Source organism: Aotus nancymaae, unplaced genomic scaffold (assembly GCF_030222135.1).
Source record: "Aotus nancymaae isolate 86718 unplaced genomic scaffold, 86718_ANA_hifiasm-v0.15.2.pri h1tg000001l, whole genome shotgun sequence".
Lineage (NCBI taxonomy): Eukaryota > Metazoa > Chordata > Mammalia > Primates > Aotidae > Aotus > Aotus nancymaae.
This window is the reverse complement of record NW_026988412.1, coordinates 10,322,022-10,338,857: the sequence shown is the minus strand read 5'-3', so window position 1 is coordinate 10,338,857 and position 16,836 is coordinate 10,322,022. Positions and strand designations below refer to the sequence as shown.

At 36.4% G+C, this 16,836-nt stretch overlaps 1 protein-coding gene across 2 annotated transcripts in view; it reads left to right on the top strand.

Annotated features, from left to right (window-relative positions):
• The window catches only part of MACROD2 (mono-ADP ribosylhydrolase 2), a 2,078,532-nt gene that overhangs the window by 1,249,498 nt on the left and 812,198 nt on the right, over positions 1-16,836 (top strand). For both annotated transcript variants that reach the window (XM_012474868.3, XM_064377970.1), the window contains exon 6: positions 9,472-9,593. In XM_012474868.3, coding sequence (XP_012330291.2) covers positions 9,472-9,593 — 122 coding nt within the window. The remainder of the gene's footprint in view (positions 1-9,471; positions 9,594-16,836) is intronic.

The following is a 16,836-nucleotide window of genomic DNA, read 5'->3' as shown; positions in this document are numbered from 1 at the left end:
CGGATTTTCCTCTTGCATCTTAATAAAATACTGATTTTGCATCTCTCTGAAAAGGCTGCAAGTTGCTGTCATCTCTTGAACCAGAACAAAGATCTTATTATCATCTTCCTTGAAAAAGTCCTATTGTCTGTTTGGACCTTCACCTCCTCTCACCCCTGCTATTGAAGCATTAGAAATGCCATCCATTTGACTCACTTCCTTCTGGGATGTGTTCTCTTTGGGTTCATTCTAAAATGACATGAAATGTTAGAATTTTGCAGATAATTCAGCTTCCCACAGTTCCTCTGAGACCCCTCTCTGTTGGAAATAACACTATTGTGATGCAGATGCCCCCAATACCCTGTGGAATCTCAAAACTATAAATGGCTGACCACAGGATATCCCTTTTACATGAGTTTCAATCTGTGTTATTAAAAATGGACCCTTATGTGTAGGAGTCCAATTTGAAACAGGATACAGTCCCATCAACAAGGTCAATCTTAAATAGATTTGGGCAGGAAAGGGAGAGCTGATAAAAAATTAAAGATGAGCTTTGCCCCTTTCCTTTTTAATATAGAGGATGGCATTTTGGTAGAAATTGGTTGAATGATATTTTATCACTTGGGCTTAAAATGTCACAGCTTTGAAGTCAATGAAGAATAAAACATATTATCAGCACATGATGCCCCAAACATAATAACATTATCACATTCTCATGTAAAAATGGAACCAAGTCTTGAATTGAGCTGAATGTACGCATTCGAGCTTTGGCAATGCATTCCCTATGCCTTTATCAACTGTAAAATGTAAATGTTTAGTTGCTGTGTATGTAACCTTAGACACACACATGTTATTTAGAGAACCATAGCATCAAGGAGGCTGAGAGAGGTAAACCAAAAGCCCTTTATAACCAAGAACAGTGAAAAACAGCAATGGGTCAACTCACAAACTCAAAGGAAACTAGATTAAAAAATAATATTGTGAGTTCTAGTTTATCCCAAATTCACGCAGAGAACTGAATGACTGTGGTCTTTCTGGACATAGACAGAAATCAGTCCTGCAGCTGAAGAAATGTATGAGAAAGTAATCCGAATTGAGAAACATGCTGCGGGGCATGTAAATACATTTTAAATGATGTCTGCTGCAGATTGAAAACGAACATCTTACGGACAATTGATTGTTTCTTGAAATATAATAAAAACAAACGTTGAAAATGTGTATATGAAAACACTGACCTATATGGAAAGAAAAGGCAGCATTTACTTTGTAATGCTATCAGGTGGTAATTCAATTTTCTGTTAACCGAACTTCAAGTATTCTGTTTCAGGTCATAGATTGGTGGTACTTAGCATATAAAATGGCCAATAAGATTTACAAATAGTACTTTTAGTGTTCAGTTTTGTGGTTGTATCTCTAAAAAAGAAAATTTAATTCCATGCATTGGTTTTCTTCTTAAAATTCACGCAATTTGATATGATTGACAGGGCACAGCATTATTATGCAGTCTGTTAGATGGACCGATTATGCTTATGAATACAAGAGTGGAGTGAATGAAAGCAATGTGTAATTGATTCTACACTTGGTCTGACTGTTCATTAACAGTTTGAATGTAGCACAGTTGCTTCTCAAATGGAAAATGATGAGAGCAACCTATCTGTGCTCTCTCATTTGTTTTAAAATTCATTATGCTAATATTTTTTCACAGAATGTTTTTGCAGCATTTGTTTTGCCAAGGATGAGTCTGATTGAATCTTTGTAAATAATTCTACTGCTTTCAATATTTATTTGGCATTTCAATCACATACTTTTCAATTTACACTTTTGGAAATAAAAGTAGGCTCTCCTCCACATCTCCTTCAAAGAAAACCTCCTATACTATCCTCCTTTTCTATATAATTCAGACTAATTTCCCAGGATAAATAGGAGTGGTGGAGTGCAAGGTGGTGTGGTAGTTATCTTTTCAGAACAAAAAAAAAGCTGATTTACAGACTGATTGATTTCAGAAATAGATGAGCAAAAACAGGATTCCATTTGTCTTGCCACACTTTAGTCTGATGAAGCATAAAAGGGCCTGCCATCTCATTTTCCATAGCTCTTCAAGGGGTTACATTTGAAATGTTGATTAAATGTACAAATTGCATTGCTGTTTTCTTGACTTTCCTGAGTGCTGTAAGAGAGGGCCTCAATGCATGAAGGCTGCTTTTCCTTTCTTGAATATGGAGCCGGACACTTTAGGGAAATAACGTCACTTTCACTGCTCATGAGAAGTTACGATGCTAACTCTGTGACAGCCATGCCTGCCCTTTCCTCTGTCCACGGGTTCCTGCCAGATTATAAAACAAAAGAACTAATAAAACCAGCACTGGGCCAGTCACTTCTATCTAGGGGCTACAATTACATCATTATTTCCAAATTAGATTGTGTTTACAATTAATATTAATCTCATATTTCAATCTTTGGCTACCTCAGATTTTCATTAAATTAGCAGTTGACTTATTGAGATTATAGATCTGAGAACTTCATACTGATAATGGCTCTAATCATCTTAGCCTTTTCTCTGGTTTCTTATTTATCTGCCACCTGACTTTGTAGTTGGGGCTCACCAAAATAAAGTGTCAAGTGTTGGGGAGTCCTACGTTACGGCTGTTTTAAGGTAGGTCCAATATTTTTTTGCTGCTCTTCCCATCAAAAGGTGAGGCCAGGGTCTCTCCACCTGAAAAAGATTTGAGATCTTTGTGACAGTGACAACCAATAAAATATTGTGGTGGTGATGCTGTGTGACTCCCAAGACTGCGTTATAAAAGGCAGCATGGCGTCCACTTGCTGGTACACTTGCTCTCAGAGCCCTGAGTTCTTGTTTAAGTTATTCAACTGCTCTGAGGCTGCTGTGCAGTGAGGAAACCCAAACTAGCCCACACGGAGAGTCCTTGAGACCACACGAAGAGAGAAAGGTGCCTGTCTAGCCTTTGGCTCTGGTAGTCCTCCACTGCTCCAGTGCCAGCCACCAGTTGACCCCAACCAAATGAGAGATCCTAAGCCAAATCCCCTAGCTAGGCCATTGCAGAATGTCTGACACGCAGAAGCCAAAAAAAATAATAGAATGGTGGTTGCTGTGTTAAACCACCATGTTTTGTGGCAATTTATTGCATATCGTGGTAATATTTTGCATATTGCAACAAATTTAACCACAAAGTTAACAGAATCTGCATGTATACAAGCATGAGGCTACAGTAACGAGATTCATGACAAATATGCCAAAATGTATACATACAAATGCATGCCATTCATTTCCTTCAGTAAGTATTCACCTTGAGAGAAACTTACTCATAATCATATTGTCACTGCGATATTGTCATTGTGATATTGCCATTGTGATGCTGTCATTATCTCCTCACAGTGATCTCTGACTTCGGGTACATTATTATGCCTCTCTGGGTGCCTTGAAAAGTAGGGGTAGATTAAATTTTTATATAGTCTTCTTTATCTTTAAAAATTCTTAGGAAGCTGAGGCAGGAGAATTGCCTGAACCCAGGAGGCGGAGGTTGCGGTGAGCCGAGATCGCGCCATTGCACTCCAGCCTGGGTAACGAGAGCGAAACTCCGTCTCAAAAAAAATAAAATAAAATAAAAAATAAATAAATAAATAAAAATTCTTGACAATTATTCAAAATTCTTTGGTTGTTGAGATAACCAAAGGAAGAGGTAACCAAAGAAGAAACATAAGAAGTATGCTCTGGCCAGGCGTGGTGGCTCACGTCTGTAATCCCAGCACTTTGAGAGGCTGAGGCAGGTGGATCACCTGAGGTCAGGAGTTCCAGACCAGCCTGGCCAACATGGTGAAACCCTGTATCTACTAAAAATACAGATGTTAGCTGGGTGTGGTGGTGCATGCCTGTAATCCCAGCTACTAGAGAGGCTGAGGCAGGAGAATTACTTGAATCCAGGAGGCAGAGGTTGCAGTGAGCTGAGATTGCACCACTGCACTGTAGCCTGGGCAATAGAGCAAGACTCTGTCTCAAAAAAAGTAAAAGTTTGCTCCTATGCTATTTTACCACTTTAAGGTATGTCGCACTCAAATTACATATTAAAATTATAGTAAAATTTAATGGTAGATGCTAGCCATATAGGAAAAAAAAATGCCCTCTTGACCATTATTTAAACTCTATGTTTATCTGAAAGTAATTTTTTAATATAAAGAAATTATTGACAGTAGAAAAATAAAAGAAAGATATACCTAGGGGAGTCATTCTGTTAAATTACTTGAAATTATATCTATTATTTTCTTTAAGAGTATCTGTTCATGCTTGTAATCCCAGCACTTTGGGAGGCCAAGGCAGGTGGATCATGAGGTCAAGAGTTCAAGGCCAGCCTGGCCATCATGGTGAAACCCCATCACTACTAAAAACACAAAAAATTAGCCAAATATGGTGGTGCATGCCTGTAGTCCCAGCTACTCGGGAGGCTGAGGCAGGAGAACTGCTTGAACCCAGCAGGTGGAGGTTGCAGTGAGCTGAGATTTTGCCACTGAACTCCAGCCTGGGTGACAGAGTGAGACTCCATCTCAAAAAAAAAAAGAGTGTTTTTATATGTGTAATTATATAAGCTCATCTTTGGAAAGCACATTAATGATCTTTAAATGTTACAGGGATAGGGCAAATGGGATTCAGGAATATGGATTAATAAATCATATGTACTTTGTTTAAATGTTTTATTTAATTTTCAGATAGCTAATACATCCACATAACTTTAACATCAAAAAGGATAAGGAGTGAAAAGTTTCCTCCCCATATTCTCTTTCATCTTTATAGTTTCTGTCACTCTTCTAGTACGTAACCACTGTGATTAACTGCTAGTTTATCCTTCCAGAGATGTTTTATGCATATAGCTAAAACAAACATGTATTCTTTCCTACATCGGTGGAAGAATTTTATTTAACACGAATGGTAGTGTGCTTTTCTGAATCTTATTTTTATGTTGTAATGCATCTTGGGTATCTTTCCATATGCACATATGAAGCTCTTTTTTGTCTGTTTTGCAGAAGCATAGCATTGCATCATATAAATGAACTATCGGTTTACTAACATCATTTAGTCTGTCCCCTATTGTTGGGGACAAAGCTAAACGCTGGACATTTAGCTGTTTCCCATCTTGCTTTATTATTTACGATGTTTCAGGGAATGACCTGTGTAAATACTATTCTGCATATGAACAAGCATATTATCTTTAGGATACATTCCTAGGAATAGAACTGCTGGATCAAAAGGAGTCTACATTTGTAATTTTGTTAGATACGATTAAATCACTTTCTCTGGGGATAGTGCCAATTTGCACTTCACTGTATAATCGTGTTTGAGAAACGTGAACCATGATTAATGCTCATTTATCTGGACGAAAATAAATTAGAATCTTTAGCTCAGTTCCTGATAGACATGTACAGAAGGAAATGCACTTGAGAGCTGCAAAAAAGTGCTATTCTGGTTTATTCCTTCTTTTGACTTTGAGTACTGAAGGCCAAAGAGGAGAGTGACTTGCACAAGGTCACATAGCTGATTAGTGACAGATGTGGGACTTTTAATCTGTAATCAGATCTTAGGATTGATGTTCTTTCCACATCAGTAAGAGATGATAACTTCCTGTCATTCCTGCCTGTGTGCTGAAGATTCTTTGTATGCTGTTGGTGATGACAGTTACGTTTCTTGAGCCTTCCTATGTATCAGACTTCAAATTTAATACTTCTATTTGCATTGTCTTATTTGTACCAAGGGATTCAAAACCCATGTGCAAGATAAAACATCGTCCATAGACCTTTCATGCATGTATATTACATATATATGTCCACTATGAAGATGCTACTGTGTTTAATAAAACATAAATTAATACAAAGCATCATTAAAATTATGATAGCTGTTTGTCTCTAACGCGTTCTCAATGGATTTTGAAACAATTATTGTGAAAAATTAATCATGATATTTTGGTATTAAAAAGAATTCTTATAGTCAAAAGCCTGTGAGCTGCTTGCCATGTTTAAGATCTCCTTTATCTGCCCAGATATAATTCTATTTTCCATCCACTTCCATTATAAGGTTAGGTATTAATAATTCTACACAACACAGAAGAGACCACAGAGATCATCTAAGCAGGAGATTTATTTTACAGATAAGGAAAAAGGCAAGGACCACTGAAATGATGGTTTTATCTGAGGCACTTGATGACTAAGGGGCTGGAGCTGAAATGCAAAGACAGACCTCCTAACTGAATTTTATAACAGAAAACGAGAAACTCTGTGTGGAGTAGTTACTCATAAGTACTATGGACAATTAAAATAATGAAGGAGATTTCCTGTCTAGCCTCATATTGATTCACCTCCGGCTTTGTGGATCTGAGAGGTCATCATGTTGCTCGATAACAACATTCGATCTTGGATGCTGTAAATTTAACATAGAGCATAAACACAAAGATCAATATTTTAATGCTGAGGACACTCATTTATTGGCTGTTTATCCTCTGACTTTAAATGAAATGGAGAAGTAAAGAAATGCAAGGAATAATTTTTCATAAATTTCATTTAAGTTTTGTAGACAATGATGACTAAAGAAAAGCAAAGGAAAAGTTTATGATGTCACTATTTCCTGCCCCTATGGGCTTTTCTTTCTCTCTTTCTCTCTCTCTCTTCTTCTTTCTCTCTCCATCTCTCCCTCCCGCTAATATCTCTAAGCCTTCTCTTGACTTTGCTCAATATCTTTCATGACTCCAGATAAGAGGCATTTGTTCTTGGTCTTCTCCATCCACAAAATAAGAGAACCATGGTCATGTCCTGCTGTTCTTTTATCTATTAGGATTTGATGTTTAGAAGCAATGGGGAAGGGGGTGAAAAGCACAGACTCTGCCTTCAACAATGGGACCAATGGTGCCAAAATTGCCCTGGAACAACATTTCCCAAAAGTGTATTTGTGAAAACCTAGTCCTATGAGATATTCTTCAAAGCACAAGTCTCAGTCAACAACCGTATTTAGGAAGCAGAGCATTTTGTATTCTCCTCTTGGAGACGCATAACTCATTATGGAATTTTGCATGCCCACTGAAGTCTTGCAGTGAGGTAACTGGTGTGATGTAATTTCACCTTTTTTTTTTTTCAAATTTAATTGACTTTTAAGCCCATATCATACTGAACTCATTTGGGGAAATGCTGCTTTATAGAATCGTGTGTTATTCCGGTTCAATTTTTCTGCCATTTGTATCCATTAGAAAACTCAAAATATCGTAGTTGGGTATAACTAACAAGTAGCCACAAGGGGGGAAATAAAGTAGGCTAAAAACAAAAGAATCCTCCTTTATGGATTCTAGCATTCATTTTATAAAAGAATCTAAAGTACAATATCCATATAAATATTTATACAGTACAGGACTTGTATTGCTTGAATTTACGCAAATCTTATTCCTTTTATTAAAAAAAATTATCACTGTGTGCTATTTTTGTTTCCTGAGTATACCTAAATCCCCTTTATCCCTCGCTTCTGTATTGTAGCAGTCCTCGCTTTAAAAGCAAGTTTACCTGTGAAACAGCATCTTCGTGAACTTATTAGTGAAGTTTCTTATGCCTCCTTTGATCACGTGAGCCCTTCTTTAATAATGGCTGACAAGGGTTTAAATTCTGTTTCCGAATTAATCATGGAAACCAGTGCTTTAGGTATTTTCTCAAGCATCAAATTCTAGTATCAACATTTAGTGGGCAGCCAACAGAGATTTTTCTTTTTACCTTTTTCTTTCTTTCTTTCTTTCTTTCTTTTTGAGACGGAGTCTTGTTCTGTTGCCTAGGCTGGAGTGCAGTGGGACAATCTCGGCTCATTGCAACCTCCGCCTCCTGGTTCAAGTGATTCTCCTGCCTCAGCCTCCCGAGTAGCTGGGACTACAGGCGTGTGCCACCATGCCCGGCTTTTTATATTTTTAGTAGAGACAGGGTTTCACCGTGTTAGCCAGAATGGTCTCAATCTCCTCACTTCGTGATCCGCCTGCCTCGGCCTCCCAGAGTGTTGGGATTACAGGCGTCAGCCACCACGCCCTGTCCAAGATTTTTCTTTTAGTGACTGACTTGCTGCTATTCACATGTCATATGCATTTTTAAACTGTGCCATATTCTTATTTTTGTATACTCTTATTCTTCTGTCATTGTTATTGGAATTGAGTGGTACTGATCAACACAAATAATTTCATTATAACATTCCAATTATATTAGACTAAATTTGTCTTTGTGATCAAAGTTGATTAGTTGTTGTGACTTACATCAGTGATTCAATTCACTGGTAAGACTGGGAAGCAAGAGTTACAAGGCATTTTCAAGTAAATTTGGTTAAAATGTGAGTTTTTTCTTCTACTCTTTCTTAGAAGAGGACAGTCCTCTTTCACTATGTTCCTAAAGTTAAAAGTTTATGTATGCATAGAGATTAAAAGAATAGCAAAATTACCTGTTTTGTATATTTAAAAAAATCAAATTTTGTCTTTTCAACATGAATAGGAGTTGAAAAGTATAGATTGTATTAAAATATTTGAACATTTTAATACATTAAAAACTGGTAATTAACTATTAACCTGTTAAAATAGATATGAGGCCAGGCACGGAGGCTTACGCCTATAATCCCAGCACTTTGGGAGGCCAAGGTGGGTGGATCACGAGGTCAAGAGATCGAGACCATCCTGGTCAACGTGGTGAAACCCCGTCTCTATTAAAAATACAAAAATTAGCTGGGCATGGTGGTGCGTGCCTGTAGTCCCAGCTACTCAGGAGGCTGAGGCAGGAGAATTGTTTGAACCCAGGAGGCGGAGGTTGCGGTGAGCTGAGATCGAGCCATTGCACTCCAGCCTGGGTAACAAGAGCGAAACTCCGTCTCAAAAAAAACAAAACAAAATAAAATAGGTATGAACATACATACCTTGTGTATGTAAGGATTGGTAGGTTACACTTTAAAATTACAGGAATGTTTTGAAATTATTCTTCTTAAGATTATTACTGATTATTAAAAATGATCTTGGTATTTTTTTCAGAAATGCTCTTCTTTATTGTGTACAATGCCTGAAACTTGTCTTACAAGTAGGCCAGGCTAGCATTGGCTCTTCCCTTCCATGTCAATCCAGATATTCCTTTTGCAGGCAATTATTCCTCAGTTTATTTCCCTCCAAGGATTTGTCTTTTTTCCAGGGTGCCAATTACGCACATCTTATACTATAATCTGTGTCACTTGAATCTGACCAAAGTCTATGGAACAATTCACTGGTTAGGGATTCCTTTTCACAATTATCATCTTCATGGGAAATTGCCTACTTTAGAAGGTTGTGCCTTAAGATCTTTTACCAGAGAAATATTTGCATCGCCAATGCATTGCTTAGCTTGCTTGTCTCCAGGCTCTAACACAAATTCCTAAAATAAATAAAGCATTAATGATGTAAAAAGTGAAAAATACCTTGCTTATCCTCTTTTTCCTTCCTTTTGTGTTTACAGATGTCATCCATACTGTAGGACCAATAGCCAGAGGCCATATTAATGGTTCCCACAAGGAAGACCTTGCAAATTGCTATAAATCATCTCTGAAGCTGGTGAAAGAAAATAACATCCGATCAGTTGTAAGTAATTTTATGTTTTTTATTTCTCATTCTTTTTCGACCTTTACATTTTAGAAATCTGTCTTGTATAAAAAGATGTAGGAAACCATTTCCAAACGTTTTAGCACAAACTTTAAGGATCTTAATAGCCTGTTTGGTTATTATGACTCTACTCTTTGGTATATCATAAATATTTGCTAAATTTTTCATGATGTTTCAGAATTTAAAACTATAAAACCTCAGAACTGGAGTTATCTACTTTTTCCTCTTTATTTTGCTACTTATTTTCTTTTGGAGAAAGTAAATATTATGGTAGTGGCCAGCAGGTTTAAAGAAGGAAAATAGCAAGTACTGAGTTTGTTATAACAGTGCACATTTAGTATATATTGGTTGTACATTTGTGCATTTTGGAGCTGTGTTTAATCTCTGTCTACATGAATGAATGTGTGCATGCATTCTCATGCTAGCATCAGACATGATTTATTTGGAGAAAATTACTCTGCATATGTATTTTCACCTGAAGGTTGTTATTCTTTTAGATTTATTTTCCTCTTCTTAAACTAATACTCTGTAGGTGATAGCTGGGTATACCACATCTCTTCTAAGTTTTATCAGTAGACAAAGGGAGTTCAGAAAATGTGGATCTAATCTATTTCATTACCAGTAGGCTGAGATGAAAGGAATTAACTTCTAGCTGGATTTGGAGGTGTTTACTCACCTGCTTCTCTTTTGCAACATGTCCTACCTTTATTACGTCTCAATTACACCAAGAAAATCAAACTATAGAAAAATACACTGTACCTATCTAATGATAAGTTAATTTGGCTGGAGTTCCTTGGTTATTTTTTTCCCCCTCACATAGATTATAGCCTTGCTGAAATTGTGGGGCAGAAAAATAGTTAAAAACTTGATTTCATAGCAGACCAAAGAGATCAGCATTGCTTGATAGTTCACAGAAGTAGTGGTTGTATTATTTGCATGAAGGAACATTGAGAAGCAGATACATTTAGGTAACCTTGGATGGTTGCTGTACTTTTTGTTTGTGATTGTAATTATGCAGTGGGTTTTTCAATGCAATGTTGGTGAGTCTGCTTGAAATAAGGAAACTTTTCATGACTTAATTATATAGCACTTTTTAATCTTTGCATAATTATTAACGGAGATGGATATTTTATTTCTCACTTTGATTTTCTAATTTTTTTTTTGCAAATGGATCAATACATCAGATCCTATTCTCTCTTAGAGGTGAAAGCTAAAATTCAAAGAGAATGGAGCAAAGTATACCGCACAACCAGTTGGTTAATTTTGTTCTCTATAGGAAAATAAGAAAGATCAAAACAGGTATGCACATTTAGGGAATAATTAAAATTTTGTCAATATGGCTTATTGATTTAAAAAAGCAAAAGGCTGAAGTGCTTGGAAAATGGATATGTAGAGAAGTATCCAACTTGGGAAATATGGATTTTGAGAGCTGAAGAGAATTTGCTAGTGAAATCACTGGCATTTCTAATTTGTTTTTAAAAGCCAACAAAAAGTAAGAACTAGGAAGTTTGTTAGAAACAGTACAAAAATAACACTCAACCTTTTAGTAGAGAAAGGAATTCTAACTCGAATTATCTTAAAACAATCATGTTACTCTACTTGCTACCGTTAGATAAGAAATGGAAGACTTATGGACTAAGTTAACGTCTTATCAAATGGCATGCAGAGGGGCTGATGTAATGCTCTGGTAATATTCCTGTCTTTGATAGTAGTTAAATCTACCTTAACATCTTTGATGATTACTTTGAAGGGCCAATTACATAGTGCTTGAATAAAAGTAGCAGGTGATGCTGAACAGAATTCATTCCAATATTAGTAAATAAAAATGGATATAGAAAGTATACAAAATGTGAGAGATGAAATGTCCAACTAAATTGATCGTCGTGTCCTTGCACGAGACTACAGTTGCCATCAAATGTCTTGTCTCTTTTACACATAAAAAAGAAAAATATTTTTCTTTTCTTTTTCCCTCCTTCCTTTTCTTTCTTTCTTTCTTTCTTCCTTTTTTTGGAGTAAATCAGGCTTTCTTCTTTCTATGGTATGTCATGCTCTTGATCACCATTCAATAAATAATAATGCTACTATCATCAAATTCTGATTATGTAGAGGGAAATAGAAAACTTTTAGAAACATGATTATGACTGGATACATGTTTTATAGCATCGGTTTGTACTTTGTCAACTTATCACAATAGATGGTAGAGGTGGTTGATATAAAAAGCCTGGTTATCAGGATGGAAAATAAACTCAACTTGAACTCATTTATATACATGTCAAAGAGAATTTCTCATAAATCCTTTTATCAGAGTGGCTTAGTGTTTGCTTTGCCACCTATTACTGTGTCACTGTGGACAAGTAATGTCAACATTTTGTAGGTTGGTTTCCACATGTAAAGGATCAGTAAGTGACTACTGTTATTCGCAGACCTGTCCAATTCATGAGGCTGTTGCTATAGGGATCAGTTGGGATAATGAGCATAAGATAATTGGAAGAATAGAATTCTTTTAAAAGTACTTGGCACCATTTCTTCAAATATAAGATGTTTTCACACCTATGATTTGGCAATTTAAGAAAATACCATTTTCCTTTGATATCTATTCTGAACACGAGAACTCTAGACATTTACCATGTAATTTCTTGATGTTTCTAAACAACAGGGAAATGTCCAGGAATAAATTAAATATTTAATATGCACCACTTTTCTGCTAAGGTTAAAACAAAGGCTTTAGGATCACAGCACAGGGTCCAACACTTAGACTCTTATTCTTATTTTACCAAAAGAATAGATTCTTCAAATATTTTTAATGGATGTAAGACAAACAGTATGATAATTTATTTAATAAATACGAATAAGACCTACTTTGTACCACGACACGACATTATCTTCCAAGACATAGAGAGGATCTAATGGTTTTTTTCTAACATAACTTGCCTCAATCTCATGACCAGCCAGACAAATATATGGACAAGATTGTCATATCTATTGTATGATTTGAGAATACTCTGTAGTTCTCTCATCACTTTTAAATATCTTCCCAGAAATGCCTGAAATTCCATAATTAATGAGTAACTTAGGATGTTCAGGCATTGTTCTTTCTCTGCAATTTTCCTTTAAAATGCAAATACTCATGAGATTAGTAGATAATTAATTTTCTAATACCTTAATATGAAGAAATTTATCAAATTACTTTTCATGTTGACAGGATAAATTAGAGTATGATAAAAGTACTGAGCGCCTTAGCCTGGGGGAGGAGAATTGGAGAAAGGTCTGAAAGGAGATGGAGAAAAACAGAAAAAAAGAGTAGGGTATAAATAAATTTCACTTATTTCTCTGTTTTGCTAAGAAGAGATCATTTTTAAATAGTGTACAGAGATAAATGTTATAGTCGTTTATTTTATACCTAGAAATAAGATACTGATTTGGGTGTCGGATGTGTTGTGGATACAATTTTTTTACTATGAAAAAATACTATATATTGTACTAACTTAGGGGAAAAGTTCATTACATTTCTCTTCTCTATACAGTCTTTGTGACAGCTGTTTTTTCATACATATCCACGTTTGTTTTAGGTGGTAAAAGAAAAAAAATAAATTAATCAACAAATCTAATGGCTCATTTTACAGTGGCACTTGTTTTTTATGAATGATCATTTAGTGCTTAATATCGGGAAATATTGCAATATAAGATTTTAATCATGATTCTCCTTCTAATCTTATCATAAATAGTTCTAAGTGAAAAAATACAGTCTTTCATGCCTCCTAGATCTAGTCTGTACAAGTTTCTTATTTCTTCCAAATATTATTCCTTATTTACTCCAGATATTAAAGTCAGTTATTTTTCTTTAACCTTGAGTTACCCTTGGACCAAAAAATGCGCATTGATTTGTATTTATATTCTTTACAACCTTGAAATTCTTGATTGCAAGATATGTAAAATTGAAGGCACCGTGAAGAGGATAATTAGTAGTATAAACTGGAAGTTGGAATAGGGATAAAATAAAACCTTAAAAGAAGATCAGGGAAGCTACATATTTTCTCTGTAAAACCTTGGGAAAGATAAAGATATTATAGATGTCAAAAAAGAAAAAAGACCCAGGTTGAACCCAGAAGTCGAAGGCATGTGACCTGAGGAATGCATAGTCAGACCGGTGCAATCAAGCATCTGAATTATGTTGATTTCTAGAGCAAGAGTGTATTCTGAAAAAATTAAAACTACACATAATACATGATATCCTTGACGAAAACATACAAACAGAAATTGTGTATATTGGTAAAAATCATGGTGAAACTTCAGGGGAGAGTGCAGGGGTGAAGACAAGAAAGAAAAATTTCTGTTGCTCAGGGCTGGAGAATGAAAATGCCTGATTTTGTATCCATCATCACCACGCACTGGTGGAGAGGATGACATAGATATTATCTTATGTATCATGCTGTCCTTATTCTTTTTGTTTGTGAGCATAGAAATATTTTGTAATGATTTTAATATGTGTTTATCCTGACCTCTATTTCCCTTCTTTTAACATCATGTTCATTTTTTTAAAACACTAATCTATGCCATACAAAAAGGATCACAGTAATTTCTTCTCCGAGCACCAGTTAAAAGGCATAGATTTGTATTTGTCAATGATATTAGGTATTCAAGAAAACTATTTTCACTGATAAAATACAGTGCACCCTGTCTGACATTCTTTGAATGACAACATGTAATAAAGTAGATGTTTTATTCTGAAAAAAAATCATAATCTGAATATAAGCCAGATTTTACTTAGGTTAAAAATTATTTTCCTATGGAAATAAATAATAATAGACATGGGAATTTGGTATTGTATGTGATTATGGGCAGACCAATACTTGGGTGTTTGTTTAAATGGTGTGTGCTACCTGTGATTTCCACAAGCATCATGCTGGATGTTTTTTTGAATGAAGAAACATTGTAAATTTTTGCTGGTAGGAACCACCCAATTTCAATAGGGATCCTTCAGAGCTAACTGATGTTCCATCCATGAGTCAGCGATCTTGCAAAGCAATAGCTTCCAATGGGAAAGATGATGGGCCTACGGCTTCAGTGCTACCTCTAGGCATTGCAGGAATAAGCAATTTTGGAATTCTGCATTTAGTTGTTTCACTGTAGTGTAGGTTTTCATTTTAAGGCGTAGTCAAGTGAATCTTATTTTCTTATACAAGTTGCCTTCTGAGAGGGTTGCCATGGCAATGAGTTCTCAGCCTGAAATTCTTAAATGCTGAATTTATTTCATTATCTGAGTTTCCATTACAGGCCACATCAGTCAATGCAGTTCTCTATTCAAGAACATGTCTACAGCCTTATACAGCTGACCCTTTCATTTGGTACCTCCGCTCCTCTGCCTAACTTGGTGTCACCATTTCCCAGACAGCTCTTCATCTCCAAGAACCGTCTTCTACAGGGCTGTCAGTTTGATCTTTTCCAGTTTCCCTTTAGGCAACATCTAGTCTTGGTTCTCACCTGTCTCATTTATAAAGGATAATACCAGTTCTCTATGTCTTCCCTAGCTGAGTTTCTAACAGCTGTGTGTCTAATGATACTATTAATAAATAACAAGAGCAAAAGCACTTTTGCATTTGTGCTTCACTCTACAGTTTACAGCAATACATTCCTGTATACATCATCTCATTTATTTTTCAGATTCTCTAGCTGCTGCCACTGTTACTTTGATTTAGCCAGTGTGGGAAAAAGCTCACTCCATGCTTTTTCTTTCCTCTTTTTCCCTACATTACATTTTATAAGATCTCCTCATTGGGCACAGAGGGACAGAATCTGTTTGTATTATTACGAACGGATTTTGCAGTAACACAAATCTTCTCATCAGGTTATTGTTATTGGGGGTGACAAGTGACAAGTGACAGGACAGGCAGCAGAGGCGAGGAGGAGGGAAGGGATGGAGTGATAGTAAATTCACAGGTTGTGCCTTGGAAACAGATAGTTGTACGACCAAACCCACGTTGACATATTCTACACAATTGTGTCTTCTGGTGGCCACAGCAGAGAGATGATTTGAGTTAGAAGGGTGAATCAGATCAATCACTGAGCCACGAGATATAGTAATAAGAATAGTGAATGTTTCTGAACTCCCACTTGGTGCCACGCACTGTGTTTTAGTCATGAATTCTCAAAACAATTCGGAGTTAGAAAATGTGGTTTCTTCCATCTTACACATGAGGAATGTGCACCAGAAGAAAACTGCCTTCCCTATGGTTCAATTTCTCATCCTAGGATGGAAGCCAAAACCAAGCTGATGCGTACCGCGATTCTGTTTCTACACTAGCTAAGCATTGCGTTGACGTCCATAACTTCGTGCATTCTGTAGGCTATTACACTAACTTGCAGTCTGTAGGTTGGACCTGTATTACTACAGGCCTTACCTCAAGTGAGTTAAGGTCTTATCTTGAACTAAAAGTGGAGGTGGGATTTAAACCGAGGTGGTTTAAATCTAGGGGCTTGAGCCACTGCGCGGTTCCATTTACCTTTCCTCCATTGTTATGTGCCCTTTTTTTTTTTTGTCTAAACCAGTGGTTCTCAGTGGATGTAGTGCTGCCCTCTAGGGACCATTCTGTGAGGGCAGTTTTGGGCAGTGACAACAAATAGATGGTACAAGAAGCATTTTGTGGGCAGGGACAGAGATGTTGTGACATGTGTGGTCTGGCCAAGCCCTCATGGTAAAAACTGTCCCTCCTCCCACACAATGTTTTAATGTTTTGCCAGACAGTCCTATAAGTGAAAAGCTATTTATAAACAACAACATACATCAAAACAAAGCCTCTCTCTCTCTTTTTGTTTTCACTGTGTACTGCACTACCATGAAAATTGAAGGAAGCTTGTACTTAGTTTGCTTAGAACTTTACCCAGAGTGCTGAGAAAATTATGCTACAGATGGCCATGCCTCTGCAGCAGGAGAGTTTGTCACACCTGTTTGAGTCTACATTTATAGATTTTATTTTGTAGTGATTCTGTGTAGTGAAGCAATTATCTCCCTACTTCATTGCGCGATCTCGTGTAGCCATGCCTTGCCTTTACATGTTGAAAATAGAATTTTACTATTAATACTTGCATTTTCAATTATTTTTGTATCACGCTTATGGTACTCTATTGATTTTTAAAAAATCGATGTGTGGTTTTCATTTGGCTTCCCTTGGCAGCAGACCCAGAGCCAAGGTGTTGTATGCCCATGCCTTCTATGGGAGGCAAC